The sequence below is a fragment of the Eutrigla gurnardus genome, assembly GCF_963514095.1.
Source record: "Eutrigla gurnardus genome assembly, chromosome: 2".
Lineage (NCBI taxonomy): Eukaryota > Metazoa > Chordata > Actinopteri > Perciformes > Triglidae > Eutrigla > Eutrigla gurnardus.
Genome location: NC_139916.1, coordinates 10,485,930 through 10,505,151, shown reverse-complemented (window position 1 = coordinate 10,505,151; position 19,222 = coordinate 10,485,930). Strand labels below are relative to the sequence as shown.

At 39.6% G+C, this 19,222-nt stretch overlaps 2 protein-coding genes across 2 annotated transcripts in view; both read left to right on the top strand.

Annotated features, from left to right (window-relative positions):
• The first annotated feature begins 220 nt into the window (after window positions 1–220).
• Window positions 221–14,674, top strand: tgm8 (transglutaminase 8). Its single transcript, XM_084029360.1, has 15 exons — window positions 221–357; window positions 3,469–3,639; window positions 3,933–4,184; window positions 4,626–4,744; window positions 5,635–5,763; window positions 6,028–6,205; window positions 6,695–6,830; window positions 8,683–8,792; window positions 9,255–9,370; window positions 9,467–9,593; window positions 10,346–10,641; window positions 11,901–12,075; window positions 12,262–12,425; window positions 12,994–13,127; window positions 13,729–14,674. Exons 1-15 carry the CDS (start codon window positions 342–344, stop codon window positions 13,871–13,873), a joined length of 2,268 nt encoding a protein of 755 aa, XP_083885486.1. The 5' UTR covers window positions 221–341; the 3' UTR covers window positions 13,874–14,674.
• Window positions 14,675–16,464: 1,790 nt separating this feature from the next.
• Window positions 16,465–19,222, top strand: part of tomm34 (translocase of outer mitochondrial membrane 34) — a 10,528-nt gene continuing 7,770 nt past the window's right edge. The window contains exons 1-2 of the mRNA XM_084022355.1: window positions 16,465–16,688; window positions 18,000–18,150. Of these exons, the coding sequence (XP_083878481.1) occupies window positions 18,021–18,150 (130 nt within the window). The 5' untranslated portion in view covers window positions 16,465–16,688; window positions 18,000–18,020. The remainder of the gene's footprint in view (window positions 16,689–17,999; window positions 18,151–19,222) is intronic.

Genomic DNA, 19,222 nt, shown 5'->3' with positions numbered 1-19,222 from the left:
ATCCAGCTGAATCCAGATCAGGTTGCTGCTCGGCGTGCTGCTCTACACAAACCTATGGATGAAGTCACCATGACTACGACCACTTGTTATACCCAGTTTATGATTCAGCCATATTGTAGGTTATTTTTTAACAATTTCACCACTGACTGCAGCTGCAGCGTTTGGAAATTCCAGGAAGATGAGTGACATGTTGATCTGAGACGGGGGTTGGGCTTGTGCGGTCCTATATATGTATAAACAGGTCACCTGCTGTCATTGTGCTGCTGACTGCCTGCCTGCCAGTGAGCTCTTCTTTCTTCTCGGCCTTCACATCTGCAATCGGAGGGGAACGTTTTGGAAGGATGGCAGACACATCAAGTAAGTATGAAAGTGATCTTTACTTCAGTGTAACTTTAGACTATTGCCTGCATTGTTGCATATTTGTGGTTTGCCTGGTTTCGATGGATGATGCGTGCATCCTCTGAAATCACTTGCTGCTGTTGGATGTCGTGGTCTGAATCACCGTGCAGTTTCTCCACAATGCCCATGCAACCTTTCACACTACAAACAAGATGGAACATGCCTCACAGCACAAAGGCAGTAACACCAAATTATTTGTTTGGATTATAGAGTTGTTTTTATCTTTATTTAAAAGTTATGCAAAGAGAGTTAAGTGACAGGGCATAATGCTTAATTTCCTCTGTGTTGTTGTTTTTCTGCCGGAGGCAAAATATATTGTTCTTGCTAAATTCTTTCTCATGTTCAAGAGCTTGTTGCTTAATGTGTCTGTCTGTCGTTTTGGTGTCGAGAAGGAAATGGTTAATCAGAGTTTTTACTGTAAGCTGCTGCTGCGAGTATATATGCTCACGGCAAGTCCAGACTGGAATGCTCCGTAGTGCTGAGGACATCAATCAATCAATCTGATTTGATTTATTAACCACAATTAAAATACAAAACAGAAACCGAAGAGACAAAACAGTGAAACAGTTCAAGGAGAGGCATGAAACCCATAGGGGCTTATAATAGCATCACCTATATAAAGTCAATAACAAAACAAAGTAGGGCATAGAAATATCAATCAATAAATCAATCAATCAATCGGATGATTCTGTGGTATTCCTGGAGTGATTCCTGGTATACTCAAGTCATTTGATGCGAATATTGATGACCAGATGTACAAAGTTACTGTACTTAAGTAGTCATTTCAGGTACTTTTACTTACAACCTTTTACATTTCGTCCCTGCATTTTAAAACAAATTTCTTACCCCTCGCATTTTCAAAATAGGCCCCTTACTTTAGTTTGAATGCATTTGAGGGGAATTATTGATTATTGTTTATCTTATTAATATGACACAAGATTCAGTTAGCCTTGCAAAAAGAAAAAATAAAGAAATATCCTTCATATAGATACTTTTGTCTTGCTCCTTTACATTTTACAGCCTGCACTTTACTCAAGTGAAGAAGTTGAATGAGTACTTCTACTTTCACCAGAGTCTTTTTAAACACCAGTATGTGTACTAATACTTGAGTAGGGAACGTCTGTACTTTTGCCATCTCTGAACCGGATCCTGAGAGAGAGAACAGTTAGCGTGTGAATTTACTTCAACACTTAGATTGAACATCCTCAACATTTATTCAGCCTCTCCTGCATTTCTCAGATTCTAGTGTGAGAGTGAGCAAAAGAAGAAAGTGGCCCATTGTTATAACACAGGCATATTTATTGTATGTAATATCAGCTTAAATGACATTCCTTAGTCACTCTACGTCTGACACCTCTGATGATGTGAAAGTGCAGCTTTTAAAACAAGTAGGTTTAAAGTGGTAAACTCAACTTAAAAGCAATACTTTTTCAAAAAGAAAATCAGGGATGAGCTCCACCAGCAGTCCACACTTGCATCATGTTCACTTGACACACGTCAACCATCTGTTGATAAATGTGCGTCTGGCAGGTTGGACTGCTGTTATCAGCATCATCTTTCATTCAGTGTGTCACCTTGGCACTCCCCCGCTGCCGCCCGAGGGTCGATGCACATTTCCAGGCGGTCATGTCTTCTCGTGTCCGATCTTGCCCCCGTCCCGGCACAAATGTTCCTTCATCACGCACATTCACTCTGCCAAGCATGTAAACATAATGCCACCCCCGGCTCACCTCTCCCCGCCCTACTTTCTGACACAATCCTGGCATGCGGTCACTGTGAACAAGCAGAACCAGTTTGTGGAGGTGAATCCAGGCCACGCAACGCAACGCCTTGCATGAACCAATGAAACAATCACCTTGATTCTAATCATTTCAATTACGAGACTCGTTATGATCATCTGCCGGCCAAAAAAGATCAAAGCATCCAGGTTGAAACTGCGATACATTTTTACTTTACTTTCTTTCTTTTTTTAGATATAATAGAATACGTTATTGTCCATGTCCTTTGTGTGTGTGTGTGTGTGTGTGTGTGTGTGTGTGTGTGTGTGTGTGTGTGTGTGTGTGTGTGTGTGTCGAGCAGAAGCTACAGTGCAAAAAAATTAGCCGAGTGTGTGATTCAATTATAGTTCCCTTGTTGTGTACGACTAACACATTTAAAATGGTTTCTTTAATAAAAGTGTTGAAAGTGTTTAAAGAGTCGGGTGTGTTGCCATGTTGAACCAGTAACCACACCCAGCAGTACTGCAGCACGGTGACACATTAAACCACTGTCAGCAAAAATATGAGCTTATATTTACTTATTTTTCAAAATGCATGGTATTTTCTTCATTTCCTTGTGTTTTTTTGTATTTGCTTTTTTTTTTTCTTAAGTAGCAGTGTGTTGATGTATCTGAGCCACCATAAAACTGGGTTATCATTGTTTATCTGTAATTAAAAAAAACTCATTATAACATGTGTAAGTACTCATAATGTAATGTATTGTAATCAGAGACAAAACTCTAAAGATAAAGGACATCTTAAGTGTCATCTTTTACAGTGCTTTATGACTATTATGGGAAACCATAAAAACTGTCACAGTCGGATTTGTGTCACAAGTTTTGGACATGAAAGAGATGGTCGAGTTAATTTCCAAAATTATATTTGTTCGGTTCAAATGATTGCTTTTGATTGCTTTTCCTACTTGGTGAAATAATAAGGCAGTAAAATGAATAATATATGTTTTGGCAATTTGATATCCGCTTGTAAAGATGCTTCCTGAACCCAGTGGATGAGGAAATGTCATTTATGTCATGGAAAACATTTATTTTCTTTGTGTTAATTGTGTTAATTAAATTATCTATTTTCTGTCTTCCCCTGACATATTCTTCATTGCTTGTGTGTCGACAGTTTATCTCCAATAAATGAACAAAGTTACTTAATTTTGAAAAATAAATCAAATATCGACGTAGGTTTTGTAATTCAAAACTACTGTACCAAAATAAAATAAATTAAAAAAATACATTAAACATCAAATTAATATTTTTTCTACACTGTTAATGCGTTCATGTTTGTACGTTTTTATTTCTTTCAGTCTTTAAGGGAGTGGACCTCCATTCAAAAACCAACAACTTCTTTCACAAAACCAGTGAAATCTCACTGGAACAGCTGATTGTGAGGCGAGGCCAGGCCTTCGATGTGACCCTTAATCTGAGGCAACCTTTCGACCAAAACCAGCATGGACTCTTCATCTCTGCAATGACGGGTCAGTTTTCATTCAATTCTTTATTTTATAGTTGTTGTCTATGAAGCCAGAAGGCAACTAAAAATGTAGTCAAAAGTAAGACATAAAAAGACATAAATCTGACCTTTTTTGCATATTTTTTAGCATATAAAAATACATTAATTAATTATTACTTAAATTGTGTGAAAGCAGCATGTCAAATTGACGGATGGATGGATGAATGGTTGGACGGATGGATGGACTGATGGATGGATGGATGGTATTGTTACAACATTAAATGAACGTCTGACTCCATCAGTGTCTCCTCTTTTCAGGAAAAAATCCAAGTGAGGAGAAGGGGACGCAGTCGTTCTTCGGTCTAGGCGTCATGGATCGTTCACCGTTGGCAAAAGCTGTGTGGAAGGTAGAACTTCACAAAGACTCCTCCCCAAAGACGGGCAAGCTGATCCTCTCCATCTCTGCCGCGCCTGACAGTCCCATAGGGGAGTACATCCTGACTGTGAAGCACAGAGACCAGGAAACGTTGCTGGCAATGCCGGTGGTGCTCTTCAACCCCTGGTGTACCAGTAGGTCCAACCGTCTGATGTATATGTAAAATCCCTGCATTCAAAATTTTACTCAAGTAAAAGTATTATCAGGAACATTTCCTGTGTGACTTAGGAATGTCATTTAAGCCAGAATTAAAAACAAATAAATATGCCTGTGTAATAAATAATGAATGAGCCAGTAACTTATAACTAAATATAGAAATAAGTGGCTTTTTTCCAGAATGCCACATTTATTTTAAAAAATAAAAATGAAATGAAGGGGGTATGGTTATCTCCTAGATTGTAGTTATCTACGGTACATCTATCATTTTTGATATGTTAATTACATTTTTCGCATAATTTATTTGAGAATGTTTTGTAAGATTTTGAATGCAGGATTTGAAAACTACTATAAACTGATACTGTTACTGAACTGAATACTATCAAATGTGTGTTTGCATGAATTCACTCTCTCCGCAGCTGACTGGGTGTATATGAAAGATGAGAAGGAGGTCAATGAGTACGTGATGAATGAACAAGGAATCATCTTTGTAGGAAGTCATAATTACATCTTCCCTCGTGACTGGGGCTATGGACAGGTACTGTTTCTCACACACACACACACACACACACACACACACACACACACACACACACACACACACACACACACACACACACACACACACACACACACACAGTTTGTGTTTTCTTGACTTTTGGGGACATTACATTGCCTTACATTAATTTCCTGGAGGCTTACCCTAACCCTACCCAGAACTGCTACCAGCCGACCCTTACTCTAACCTTAACCTAAACAGAACCTTACCCTAACCTTAAACCAAGTCTGCAGACTAAAATATAATGATTTACATTATTGGGATGTGCAATTGTCCTCATTTGGTCTAAAAAAAACAAAAAAAGGGTCCCCACATGAATGGTAAAACATGCCCTCACACATACACACACCTGCGTGATGGGGACTATGTAAATTTAGTCCCCACAATGTGACTGCGTAATCAGATTTTTGTCACAAAATATGTGTAAAACATGCTCACACACATACACATTTATGTTGCCATCTCTATAGAGAACATCACATTGACTTAAATTAATTTCCAGGGGACTTTACATTTTACAGGTCAAGAAAGTCCCATGTTGTTATATGACCGTTGAGGTATAAGATCAGAAAGATGACATGCAAAAATCTACCCTAAATATTTTTCCAAAATAAGTTCCAATATAGTATTGTATAAGTACCCAGTTTACAAGTACCCAGTTTACAACCTTCAGGATTATCTTTGATAAATTGAATTCTGAATTTTAAATTGTAGTGTCTTAATATGAGCAACCAATCCTGTAATTTAAATATACTGTACTAAAGTTTAAATAGTAAATAATGTCTGTTTGAAAGATGAAATAATATTTCCATCTGTATTGAAATAAAATCCAATTCAATAACATCTCTCTTTCGGTTTCTTCCATCCAGTTTGAAGACATGATGATTCACATTTGTTTGAAGATTTTGGACATCAATCCCAAAAGCTTAATCGACCCAGGTGAGGATGCCTCTGCTCGCTGTAACCCCATCTACGTCGGCCGCGTGGTCAGCGCCATGGTAAGACACACATGCTCTCAGGATTATCAGCTCATTAGCATGCTACCACCAAACAAAAAAGTTTGTTATTGTGTCAGTGACGGTTGGTGGCGGTGATCGCTCTGTAAACATTAGTACTAATCAAGACCTAAAGAAGAAGCCAGAAGATGTAGGTGATGTTTTTTTTTAATATATAAAAGACAAACTTGGCAAATTTGGATAATTCTTGAAAGTCTAACATTTTGAGAAAAATCACACTTGAAAATTGCCTTGTTTTTTTTCCAGATCAACTGTCAGGATGACAAAGGTGTTGTAGAGGGACGCTGGAATGGTTTATATTCTGGTGGCCACAAACCAACTCACTGGACAGGCAGTCACGACATCCTTAAGAAGTGGTTCCAGAACGACTTCAGCCCCGTCAAGTACGGGCAGTGCTGGGTGTTCGCCGCTGTTATGTGTTCCGGTAATGTCATTTGTATATTTAAACGTTATATTTTGTTTGATTTATTCGAGACCGACACAGTTGTCTTACACTTATTATCTTGAATAAATTAATACATTTTCTTGGAGCCCTGATTGTAGTTCCAAGAGAGCAAATCAGTTTTCAATCATGAACATAATCTTATAATTCTACATTTATGTTGTAATGATTTTATTTTTAATTTAATTTTGCCTGAATATGTAAAACTGTCTTTGGTATTCTGAATGGTTAATATACTATATTCATTGCAGGTAATTACAGCCAAGAGAGAAATACACCTTAATGTAGTAATGTAACGTTACCTTTGAGCCACGTTAGCCAATTATAACATAGTTTTTCTTGCTATAACGTATGTGGTTAGCTAACAAATCAATGCAGTTGAGTAAGAAATCGGCAATAACTTTGACTTAGAACTCACCTGGTCCTGGTCCGAACCATATGGCACTCAAATCTTTGTGCTCTTGCTTCCAGTGATGCGCCTGCTGGGCATCCCCTGCCGCGTGGTCTCAAACTTTGAGTCGGCCCATGACACCAACAAGAATCTGACCATCGACACTTTCCACGGCGAAGACGGGGTCAGACCGAAACCAACCCATGACAGTGTTTGGTGAGACGCAGAGGCTGATCCTCATTTAGAATTCATGTATTTGTAGTTGATGAATTTCAATCCAATATTCACTCTACTTTTAGCCCCATTTTGCCTTGTTCTGCCTTGTTTTTCGCATAAAAGTATCCATGTGAACCGTTGTAGATATAAAGTTATTGATTACAGTTGCTGAAAGTCAAGAAATGACTGAATAGATTTTGTGAAGTGACTATGTCAACGAATTATCAGGTCATGTTTGGTCAGGGTGCCGCTCTTCTGCTCGGGTTTATTAGATCCACCCATCGCTCCTCCACAGTCCAAATATGGTCACTTCCTTCACTGATTGCAGAAAATCCAAGATGGCGATGGCCAAGATGGTTGGGGATTGGATATTTGGCAAATTTGAAAAGAAGTGTATTGGATTACATTCGCTGATTGACAGTACCTTTCTCTTCTTGTCACATTATCATGGGTGTGTATAATGTACCATTCCAGTGCCTATCCTTAGACCTCAAAAATAACTTTCTCAGGCCTACAACCATATTGACATGTCATGACCTGCCACTAAAGAATAACTCTTTGTTATTTGCCAAATCACTTGATTTAAATATTCTGTTTGCTGTTGAATGGGTGTGGTGAATCGCCCTGAGTGATTTTGACCTGCCAATAAATAATAGCTTTGCAGCCAGGAGCCATATCAGTAAATTACTGTTTCAGATTCTAAATACCGAGGGCACAAATTCACAAAAGGATTGTGCCGCTTTTCGGTTGCTAATCCTATGCAAATAAAACAAAAAGAAACTGTGATTTTCAAAGAACCTGCAAAAGGTGAAATTAAGTAGGAGACATCTTGTGCCCAGCAGGTAAACTTTTGAAATGGAAAATATTTGTATAGTCATAGCTCTGGATTTTTCAATAAGGGAGAAAGATGTAATTTTAAGACCTTTCTAACAAAACCATAAAGCTTCAAATGCGAATTATCATTGAGCATTTTTACATCTTAAAATACGTCCAAGGGTACGGAAGCCCTAAACGGCCATGCATACATACATTTTATTTCATCCGTTTTCTCGTGATAACGAGATAATTTTCCTCTGTTTTCCCGTGATAACGAGATAACAAATGAAACGTGATAGGCGAGATTTCAAATTCGGTAAAGTTGGAAAGATATTCACAGATTTGAACTGACCATAAAGAGACCCTTGATGTGTGTAGTGATTTTGGAGTCTCTGTAGGCCTACTGTATAACAGTGGAGTTATTGATTGAATTTGCAGACGGTGCCTGCGCACTCGCCCGGCTGCCGCTTGCGCATGGAGATCAATGTTCTCCGTTCAGCTTGCAGGACGGCTTATTTATGTAAAAAATTGGGGTTTTGGTGCTTGTAGCTCGTAGTCTTTGATATTACGGTGAGACAGAGGCATCATTTGTGTTTGAAAAACGTTTCACTTCTGATTTATTGATCCCGGAAGTTCGACTCTGTGAATATCTTTCCAACTTTACCGAACTTCAAAATTATCTTGTTATCACTGGAAAACGGGTGAAAAATGATCTCGTTATCACGGGAAAACGGAGTAAAATTATCTCGTTATCACGAGAAAACGGAGGGAAATTATCTCGTTATCACGGGAAAACGGAGGGAAATTATCTCGTTATCACGAGAAAACGGAGGAATTATCTCGTTATCACGGGAAAACGGAGTAAAATTATCTCATTATCACGGGAAAACGGAGGAAATAAAATATATGTATGCATGACCGTTTAGGGCTTCCGTACAAGGGAGATCTTTAAAAATCTTCTATAATCGGTAAATATAATTCTGCCGTATTTCAGATCTACTGCACTGCTAAAGATTCAGAATGTTTTGTGTTTTAGGAACTTCCACGTTTGGACGGAGGCATGGATGAGGAGACCAGACCTGTCAAAGGATGGCAAATATGATGGCTGGCAGGTTCTGGATCCAACACCACAGGAAAAGAGTGATGGTACTGACTCTCTTGTTTCTCTCCTTAAACTTGAACAGAGACACATTTTCTCCGATGACGTTGTTTCTCGTAGTACATGTTGACCTGTTGATTTCAGTATCAAGTTTTGCTTGTATGAAAATTAAAAATTCCAGATGGCACCAAAATGAGACATTTTCAAATCCTACATGTATAGTGGCTTTAAATCACTTTCAACCAGGTGTCAACCTCCGGTTCTGAAAAGTGAAGCCAACGTTACAGTGCCTTAAAATGATTTTTTCTCTACTGGCCAGCAGGGGGGGTGACTCCTCTGTTTACAAAAATAACTCTGATTGCTTGAGAAAATGACCCAATTTCTCACTTGATTTATAACCTCATTTTATCTCACATTATAATCATGATTTTATGGCCTCAATCGCTGAGGAAAAACTACTTTGTCAGTTGAGAAGACTATTTCATGATCAAACTGACTCTCCTCTGTAGGTATTTACTGCTGTGGTCCAGCTCCGGTCAAAGCCATCCTGAACGGACAGACAGATCTCAAATATGACATCCCATTTGTCTTTGCTGAGGTCAATGCTGACTGCATTGACTGGCTGGTCAGTGAGCAAAGCTTGAGCTTTTGAATTTAGTGTAAAAAAAGAGACAGCCAACCTAAGCCCTAAGTGATTGTCTGTGTTTCTGTGTCTTATCAGGTCAAAGCTGATGGTTCAACAGTGAAACTGTACTCTGACACTAAGAAAGTTGGTCAGAACATCTCCACCAAGGCTGTCGGCTCAGACAAGAGGTCTGACATCACCGACACCTACAAACACAAAGAGGGTGGGTTCACCTGGCAGAATTTTTGTGTACGGAGGTGGAGGCAGAATTATTCTCCAAACACATAACGCTGGCTAACATGTTTTCTTTAGCTTGTTTTCATAAAGGTGGAAGAAAAAAGTAATTCTCTGGGACCAGAGATGTGTCACTTGAGAAAATTAACAATTACCAGCGAGATCATATTAGCCGACCCCTACATATTGCAAGACTACTTCACTGGGAAGTGACCAGGCGGTAGCTTTGGAGAGGTCGGCTCATAGTTAACTAGCTAGCGTGTCCATCTCCAGAGCTGACTAGTTGGCTAGCTACTCTCTGGTGCTTCCGCCCGCTTTCTTCTCTGCAAGGTGGTGAGGTGTGAGGCGAAACTAGGAAGCTAGCTAAGTTGCCAGGCGTCTGCTAGGTAACTTGCCAATTCCACTTTGCTTTCATGCTACACCAGAAAATAAGCACAACAGCAGGCCATCCCTTCATCTATCCAGCATTTTGACCCATAAACAACATTTCTCTCCATCTCTGTGGTAGTTTAGCCTCCTGGATGAGGGTGCTCCAATGCGGCGATATTGCTCCCTAGAATCAGTTTTTTTTTTTCATCTCAAATGTATACAATATTCATTCTGTCACCCAACAACAAAGCAAGACGACATTTGTAAGTTTAGCTCCTTACTCTGAGGTGATTCTTGTTTACCTGCTACTCTGTGATAATCAGTACATGACGTTGGCTCTTAATGGTATTGTCTGACTCACCGCATTTACAGGAACAGAAAAGGAGAGGACTACCTTTAAGCACGCCCTCACTAGAGACTACTCCATTACTGGGGATGAAGAAGTGGAGGAGGAGGAGGAGGATGACGACGGCAATGAAGAGATGGAGGAAGTCGAAGACGAGGACACGGGGGAGAATATCACTGTTGAAGAGGTGGAGGAGGGCGCAGGCAATGACGAGGTTGATGAAGAAGATGAGAGTGAGGATATGGGAGAGACGGAGACCGGGGATGATACTGATGTAGTAACCCCCGTTGCACCACAGCCATTGGTCATGCGTTTTGAAGAGGTGCGTCACAGAAACGTTCACTTTATAGAGCTATTGATACAGATGTTTTGGATGTTTGTTTTGTTTCTTTTTTGCTATTACATCAAACCAAAAAAAAAAAAAACAGCACCACCACATGATTTGGTTTAAGAACTACTACGCTTTAGGATATACTGTACGTCAGTGATCTCCCTTCCTTTTGCAATGATTTTGAAATCAAGATGTATGCAGACGATGCAACGCATTAAAACACATATAGTATTTGCCATGAAATGAACTAAGAAAATGGAAAATGTCACCTCCTGTCTCACTCTAAATGTTGGAAAGTCTGTAGCTCTGCACTTTTCCAACATATACAAGAGACTGGCCTGACATCTGTGTAAATGGTCAAAACAAATTAAAAATGTGGAAGAATTAAATAATTGGGTGTCAATTTTGATCCAACTATTGATTTCAAGAAGCATATTAAAAATCAGGGTAACACACTAATATTTAACCTTGCAAATTTGCACATAAGAAACTTGGTGCCTTACAGTTGAGGTATCAAATAACTATTTTGACCCACCTACATTAAAAAAAAAAAAAACTTAAATATTGATTGTGCATTCAAATGGTTGTTGAAGATCATTCATTATACTGCTGCTTCTCCTCCCCTGAGGACTTTTTTACACTAGGTCAACCACACTAGGGGGGAGTCCAAATCACCCTTCTAAAAATAGTTTAAAAAACAACAGCAATGTAGCGCCATCCAAGTTTCTAAATAGTCTTGCAACAGTCAAATTTGTTTTAGATATTATGCATCCTCACTAGCGTTAGATCCAAGTAATAAAAACATTTAAAATTAGGTTAGCTGAGATAAAAGTTTATTTATCCGGTGTAAAATGCTGTACAGCCTCACTATTAAGTGGGGAGAGTGCAAAGATAAAGTTCTTAGATAACAATAAGTTGCTAATCCAATATATACTGTACAAAGCAAGACAGATTTTTTCCCCCCATATAATTACCAAATTCTGTTAATCAAAACCTTCATTTAGTTTCTTTAATTAGAGAAAGCGCAAAACACAGAAGCTGCCTTTCTAAAATATTGAATGTCCTCACTGTATTAATTTAAAAATCCAAAAGTTATGATGAGGTTAACCTTTAACAACTCAGATATTTTAAACCTCAACCAACACACATCTTGTGCACAGGGTGGTGTTTGTTGGTGATTTGTTCCATCATTGTGTATTTTGACCCTTCATTGATGTCTCAGTCCCTCTCATTATTTGGTGGTGCTTCAGGTGACCCCACCGACGAACGGAAAGAACGTGAGATTGAGGCTGGTGCTGCAGAGCGACAGCACTGCTCCCAGACCGCTGTCCATCAACATCAGCGTCCAAGCCATGAGGTACAACGGCTTACCAGAAGCCAACATCCAGAAAGAGGTGCAGGAGAAGACACTGCAGCCGGAGAGAGGTGAATCTTCTTCTGCTGATTAGAGAGATAACAGAGATGTAAATGTCGAATTTTTGGAGGCATTTATTTCAAACCTACCCGAGTCTCTCTAGATCTCTAGTGCTGGGTCAGAACACACTGTATGTTTTCATTGAATTTGTTGTGGACCCACTTTAAAATCCTTTTTTCTGTCCCTGTCTCGTGGAGTGCTGTCCATCCCGATCCAGGTCCGGTTCTCGGACTACAGTAAACCCATGCTGGATAGTGACAGCATGAAGGTTTCAGCTCTCATCACGGACAAACAGCAGCCAGAGTACACGTACCTGGTTGAGTACGACATCTTGCTGCTCGATCCTCCCATCACCATCAATGTCAGTAGAAAACGTTTGTCTTTCTGTGTCTAAAAATCACATGTTGTCTGGCTTTGTTTGTATGTGTGTCTCTGCTCACCTCAAAGTCTGAAATTAAAGTCTCAAAAATAACAAATTTATCAAATTATATTTTACAAGACTAAGAGGGAGAAGGACGTCTGGAGGATTAGTTGGCTGTTCACAATCAGTCACATATTCCTTGTTGCTCATACATACCTTTATTTAAGGGAGTTTAAGGGTTTTGAATGTAGTACTTTTAGTTATATAACTTGAGCAAAGGATGGGAGTACTTCCTCCACCACTGCCTATATGTGGATTATTATAATGTTGGCCATTATTATGTGGATAGAGTTTTGGAAATTAATATTACTATTATAATAATGCATTTTTTAATAATTGTCTTCTGTTGACAGGCATGATATAAAAAGACTCAATGTTACCATTTAAATTCCTTGACATATTTCTCTCTATCTCGTCTTGTTGTATGATGGATAGTGTTGTTTCAACATGTTGCAGTTTTGTTGCCTGGCTGAGTGTATTTGAATTATCTGTTAAAATGTGTGTCCAGCTTCCCAAAAGGACCAGACTGAACAGAGTTGTGAGAGGGGAGGTGGTCTTCATGAACCCGATCCAAGAGACCCTGAAGAACTGCACTCTGACCGTCTCTGGGGTTGGTCTGTTCAGGGACGAGGCTGAATACAAGTGAGTGTGTGTGTGTGTGTGTGTGTGTGTGTGTGTGTGTGTGTGTGTGTGTGTGTGTGTGTGTGTGTGTGTGTACACTGTGTTATTTATTTTGTTAACAATTGAATGATTGTGATGCGTTTGTTTGTGTGTTGATGTGCACAAGAGTTGTGATCGGCTCTTAAAATTGAGATGTTTCATTATCAATCCTGTGTATGGATAGCCTTAATATAGATATGATTAACGAGATAATATAAAGAAATGTCAGCTTTTCATTTAACAAAATGTTAAATGTTGTCTAAACACACCCAGGCACACAATAACATCGTCTAAATATAACAGTCCAAAAAGGAGCAAAATCAGCAATTGTCTGATTGAGGGATAAACTAGGAATTTGATGAGACAATTGATGCCAAATGTTGGTACTGGACAGTTTTCGATTGCTTGGTGCAATACGGTCACATTAATTGGCACCAACAGGGTTTCGTGGTCTGATACCAGAGCCCTAGTTCAGGCGTTTTACTGCATGAGTTAAAAGTGGTGTCACCCATCCAAAATCGTAGAGTTATACCCACAAACTGATCTTTTCTTTTTAAATAATGAATGCTTTTGTTACCCACAGGCTTCCAGATATTAAGGCAAACAACCAAATACGCATGCGTTTCTACTTCCACCCCTACAAGAAGGGTAAGAAGACTCTCATGGTTGATTTCGACTGCTCCATCTTCAAAAACATCAAGGGCCGCCGCACCATGAATGTCATATAGTAAATTCTCTGTAGCGCTGCGTAAGAGTCACATACACTTTCTCAGGGGGGGGAAAGGTGCTTAGAAATGTCCAATTTAATTAGTACTTTGATTTTATTCAGTGGGTTTCAAAAGAAAGAGCCTACACGTTGTTTTCAATCCAATTTGGGTACAGGGTGAATAAATCCAGCTGGCTATAGAACTGATGGATGTGAATTTGAGTTAAAACGGGTTTTCTTGCTGTATCATTGCTGCGGCTACCATGTGGTGCTAAACATGTGGGTAAAATGGAAGTAAGAAGCCATTGGGCTTTTAAAGTAATGCGTCCGCTGCAGTGATATCCACGCGCAGACAGTGGAACCTGCTGGTGAAATGTTGTATTGCAGATGCTGAATGTAAATTACTTCATAGTCACTTCGACTCCAAGCACACTGATGTAAAAATTTGAAATGAATCAGTATTACTCTCCTGTAATGTACATGTAGACCGTTGGTCGATACTTCAGGTACGAAATCAGAAAATCATGTCAAGGTTGAAAGTTTACATGAATGCAGCCACTCATCTTGATTTGTGAGAAATGTTCAGGGTCCATTTCAACCTGTTTATCTTCTAAACTTTTACGTCTAACTGCACCAAAAATATTGAGTCCATTAATTCTCTATATGTGCGTGTGCCTGTTCCTCCTGGGAGGAAGTGAGCGAGTGTTGAAGCTGTGGCTAAAAAAAAAACAAGAGGTCAAATGGTGTGCTGGGCTGTCGTTATCTTTGCATGGTGTTGTGGTTTCATTGAATAAAAACAAGCACAAATAAAACGTCATTGAAAGCCACGTGCCCTTTGTGTCTTTAATGGTGACGATGTAGGCCTAATCACACTGCTGTGATAGTGAAACGAAAGATGAAAAAGTACTGTTGCAACACAATATGTAATCTTGCTTGTCTAGATACTTTTACCTCCTGAGGCCTGATTTAACTGTACAAGGAGGATAAATATTCCTTTGTCCACACTAAGATCAGAACAGGTTTCCCACAAATCTAAAGTCCCTGATACACAAAACAACATCTTTACAGGCGTGTTAGCGATACAGCGATGCACCTTTTAAACACAAAGCAAATACTTTTTTTTTACTCAAAATAAATGCAGCAAAGTTGGCAAGGTAATAGACAGGCATCCGAAGTTGCTCCAAATTGAATAAAGCACATAGAAGTGCTGAAGAGGAATTAATTAAATTTCAGATTTCTCTAGAAATAGAAACCAAACACCTTCTGCTTTCCGTCTAATGATGCATTCAGGGCTGTGTGAAAGATGGTGGAGAAACGAGCTTTCACCTCCAAAATAAGACAGGCCATCCCTCCCTAACTTCATATTGAGTGTTACATTTGGGAAGGCCTCAGTAGGATGATTTTATGTTAGTTTATACCTGCGCCACCATATTTGAAACACAAAACATAAGATTATTTTCAACTAGGGCCGTCAAAATGAACGCACTAATGTGGGACATTTAATTTGTGGAATTAATGCATACATTTTTTTTAACGCATTAAAGGAGTCATAACCTGGTTTTATACGTATCCAGCCCCCCTTGGATCGCTTTGGATCAATTCGTAAAACTTATTAGAAAAAAAAAAAAAAATTTTAATCAAACATTGAGCTTGTTCTGACCCTTTTTCGTACCGCGATTTTATCACGCGAGATTACGCGCGAGGTTTTGACTGGTCCGGATGTGCATTGTATAATATGTAATGAGGCGCGCGTTGATTCGCCGCAGGAAGGACAGAGCCGGGGGGGGGCTTGCCTGCATGCAGACTCCAAAACATAATGGCGGCGCTTCGGCGATTTCAGGTAGCGGACGGGGCGGGGTTGGGTGGTGAAAGAGGGGTGGGCTTATGCAAGTAGCCGCCACGGTGACGTCACCGAAGGCGCAGAATCAAAATCTCGTGCTTTAGGAATGCACACCCTTGTGTGCTATTCCTGTTCGGAAAAAGAGCAGAAGCGAAAAAACGGCGCCACTTTCAAACTCCAGCCTTTCAGGCAAGTTTCAACTGAGGTCAAACACAGATATGCATGTTTTAACAAGAGAAATTGCGATTTCCTGGTGATGACTCCTTTAAGGCTGTTGCCTCTCTGAATGGGAAGTTTGAGTATAAAAAAGTACATGCTCTGAAATGTACTCAAAGTGTAAAGTAAAAAGTATCCCTATGAAGGAAATTTCTACTGGCTCTTATTTTGCAAGGCTAAGTGACGTAATCGTTTTAAAAATCAATAATTCCCCTCAAATGCATTAAAATAAAGTAACGAGTAGAATGTACATATAATAGTTTTAAAATGTAGGTAGAAAAAAAGTAAATAGTTAGAAAAATAAATACTCACTAAAGTACATACCTGAAAATTCAGTACAGTGGCGAAGTATCTGTACTTCTTAACGAAGTATTATTACTTCGTTACATCCCACCTCTGCCTAACAAATCCTTGACATCCTCTACCACACTGACTCTTTTAGCAACCGTTTTATCTGGTTCGGCCACCAGAGGGCTCACTTCGCTCATCCAAATTCGTACACTTTCCACAGTCCTTGAACGCAGCGTGAAAAAGGAAACGAAAGCGTCATTGTGGTTCGCCGTTAGTAGAACTGTTAGCGAACTGCGAGAAGTACGACAGCTAGCCGGCAAGTACCGAAAGCCCAGAAAGCTCCGCACCCTACACAGAGTAATGTCATTATTGACAACGAGTACAGGTAATTGTATGTACAGGTAACGGTTGTCGTTTGGACCGAGTCATCTTTGTCGCGAAGAGGAGGACTTTCTCACGTTGTGTTTCTTTCTCCGGGAACCGGCAGCCGGTAAGTAGCTTCCTAGCGTTAGCTAACAGTTAGCCGTGGCAGCTTGCTAAGTTAGCTATCGTAAAACGCCACTCGGAACGAGCAACGTTTCCTCTAGCGGGCTACTTTAGCAAACACAAAATAGTGGAAGTTACGCCAGTTAAAACAAAAGACATCTGATGACTACTTAAAAAGTAAACTTTTAGTGTTAGTTTCGAGACGTTCTGCTTGAGTAGCTGTTAGCTAGGTAGCATGCTACAGCACGACTTGTTAGTTGGCGAACATGTATTTTGGATTACTCGGTGCGGTATGTAGGCCGAGGTATAGTGGTGTAAAAAAGACGCGTTTCTTAGCTCTGGTTGGACATTAGCAAAAAAAAAATGCTTGCGAGGCGTTGATTCATTTGTGTTAAGGTGTACTAAATATTAAAAACCTCACAGCAACGCAGTACATTGTAATCGATCAGTAGCTCGTGCTAATCGATTCAAAATGACCATGAAGGTGAAATGAACGCCTTTAAAACTGAACTTAGTTACCAGTTTATTAGGTACCCTATGATGTGTGATGTTGTCTGCTTTCCCTCAACCTCCATTTCCTGTCTTATGTAATGACTTGCAGTTACAATGCCAAGGTGCAATTATTGACTGCTTAACATGCTCTGATCGGTTATTGGACACAGTTTTGGATAACCTTTCAAGGAAATTCTTGTGCCAGATTTTAATACAATAATAAAAACTATAAAATTGAGGTTATGTGAAAGTAACGGTACACTATAGTATTATATAACATTATGGTATAAGCTCAGTATAATGGTATAGAAATTAGAAAATATGACGTGCTTACATAGGCCGATTAAAAAAAAAAAAAAAAAAAAATTAAACAATAATATGACATCCACCCATTAATCAATCTGCTGCTTTGGCTCTGCTCAAAGCTAGAAAACGGGAAAATTGTCCTGAAACACCCGGTTCACTTTTAAGACAATGCGTGAACATCTAATATTCATTTTGATCTATTCAGAGTATTTGGTATCGGTGCTCAGAGAGGAAAAAAGTCAAACTGATGCACAAAATAAACGTTGATACACGTTCAGTGCAATCACAGTAAAAAGATGTAGTTTGGCAGTGAAGGACGCATTACTAATGCATGTACTGTACTGCTTTCAGTCAATTTATATTGAGGCATTGTGGTATACATAATGTTGTAAGATGAGAGAAATATATATGTGTTTTATAATATATAATATTTTCTCTAGTAAATGTCTGCATCCATTTGGCATTTTGATCAGTTGCCAAACATTTTCAGATGGTAAACGGGGTTTCATTTTTCCAGGTAACAAGTTAAAAAGCAGAGATGCCTCAGAAACAGAGGTCCAAGTCCTGGACAGAGTTGAAGCAAGCTGGAAACGACTATTTCAAGGCGGGCCAGTATGGAGAAGCCACCAATCTTTACAGCCAGGCCATCAAAGAGCTTGAGAAGTCCAGTAAGTGTTGCTCAAATATTACCTGTGAATACATGACGAGTAAAAACCGAATCATTTTCTTTACATTGTTAGAAGAAGGGTGCACTGTAGGCTTGGAAGGTATCTATTTATCCATACCGTCATACTGCTTGACACTTCACCCTGATAAACGGTATATGATGTGGGGGTAAAATTCTAACTCAGGGCTGTGCCATATCATACCCTCCACAATAATACCAGTATACGTTTTACGTGATAAAGTGTCATATCATGATATCAATGATAAGAGTGACGCCATGACGTATGGCACATTTATGTTCCCTTTCACGTATGAGCTCAATAACGATGGGAGGCCAAAGATATCTGAGAACGAGAGCAGCCTCTCAGCCCTTCTAAAAAGGGAGGTCAGACCTCCAACAAGTTACAATATTTTGCTAAATATGCAAGAAAGCTGTTCCTGCTAAAGGTGGAAACTCAACAAACTTTTTTCACCACTTGAAGCAAAAACAAAACACATGGAGGCTCAGAGGAGGAGGAGAGGGAGCTGAGGCCTATACTACGAAGCAAGTTCAACATACCCAGGGTATCTTTCAGTTATCCAGCTTAAGTAACCCTAACAAAGGCAATCAGAGATAAGCAGTCACACGACGCTGGTTATCAACTCAATATGTCAATTCAGGGTTTCCCTTTACAGCTATGAGCGTGTGCACATGAAAAAGGCGGCGTTTGCAGCGTTTGACCAATCACAAACATGGATCAGTCTACGGGCAGCAGAGCGTAATAATTGTATGAACAATTGCCGCTGCCTGCAATCACCAAACCATTTCACTCTGTTGAAGCAGCTCCTTTTTTAGAAACTGAATCATCGTCATCGGAGGCCGTCGCTGCCCGGGCTGACAGGCAGCCATCGTTCTCTGACATCTTTGGCCTTCTATCGTTATTGAGCTCATGCGCTCCAGGGAACTTCACATCAGTATATATCACTTTCAATCAGGGCTTGACGCTTAGCATTTTCCCAAGTAGCACGTGTGCTACTAAGTTGAAAAATCTAGTAGCACACAAGTAATTTTAGGGGCACAATGAAAAGTTACCA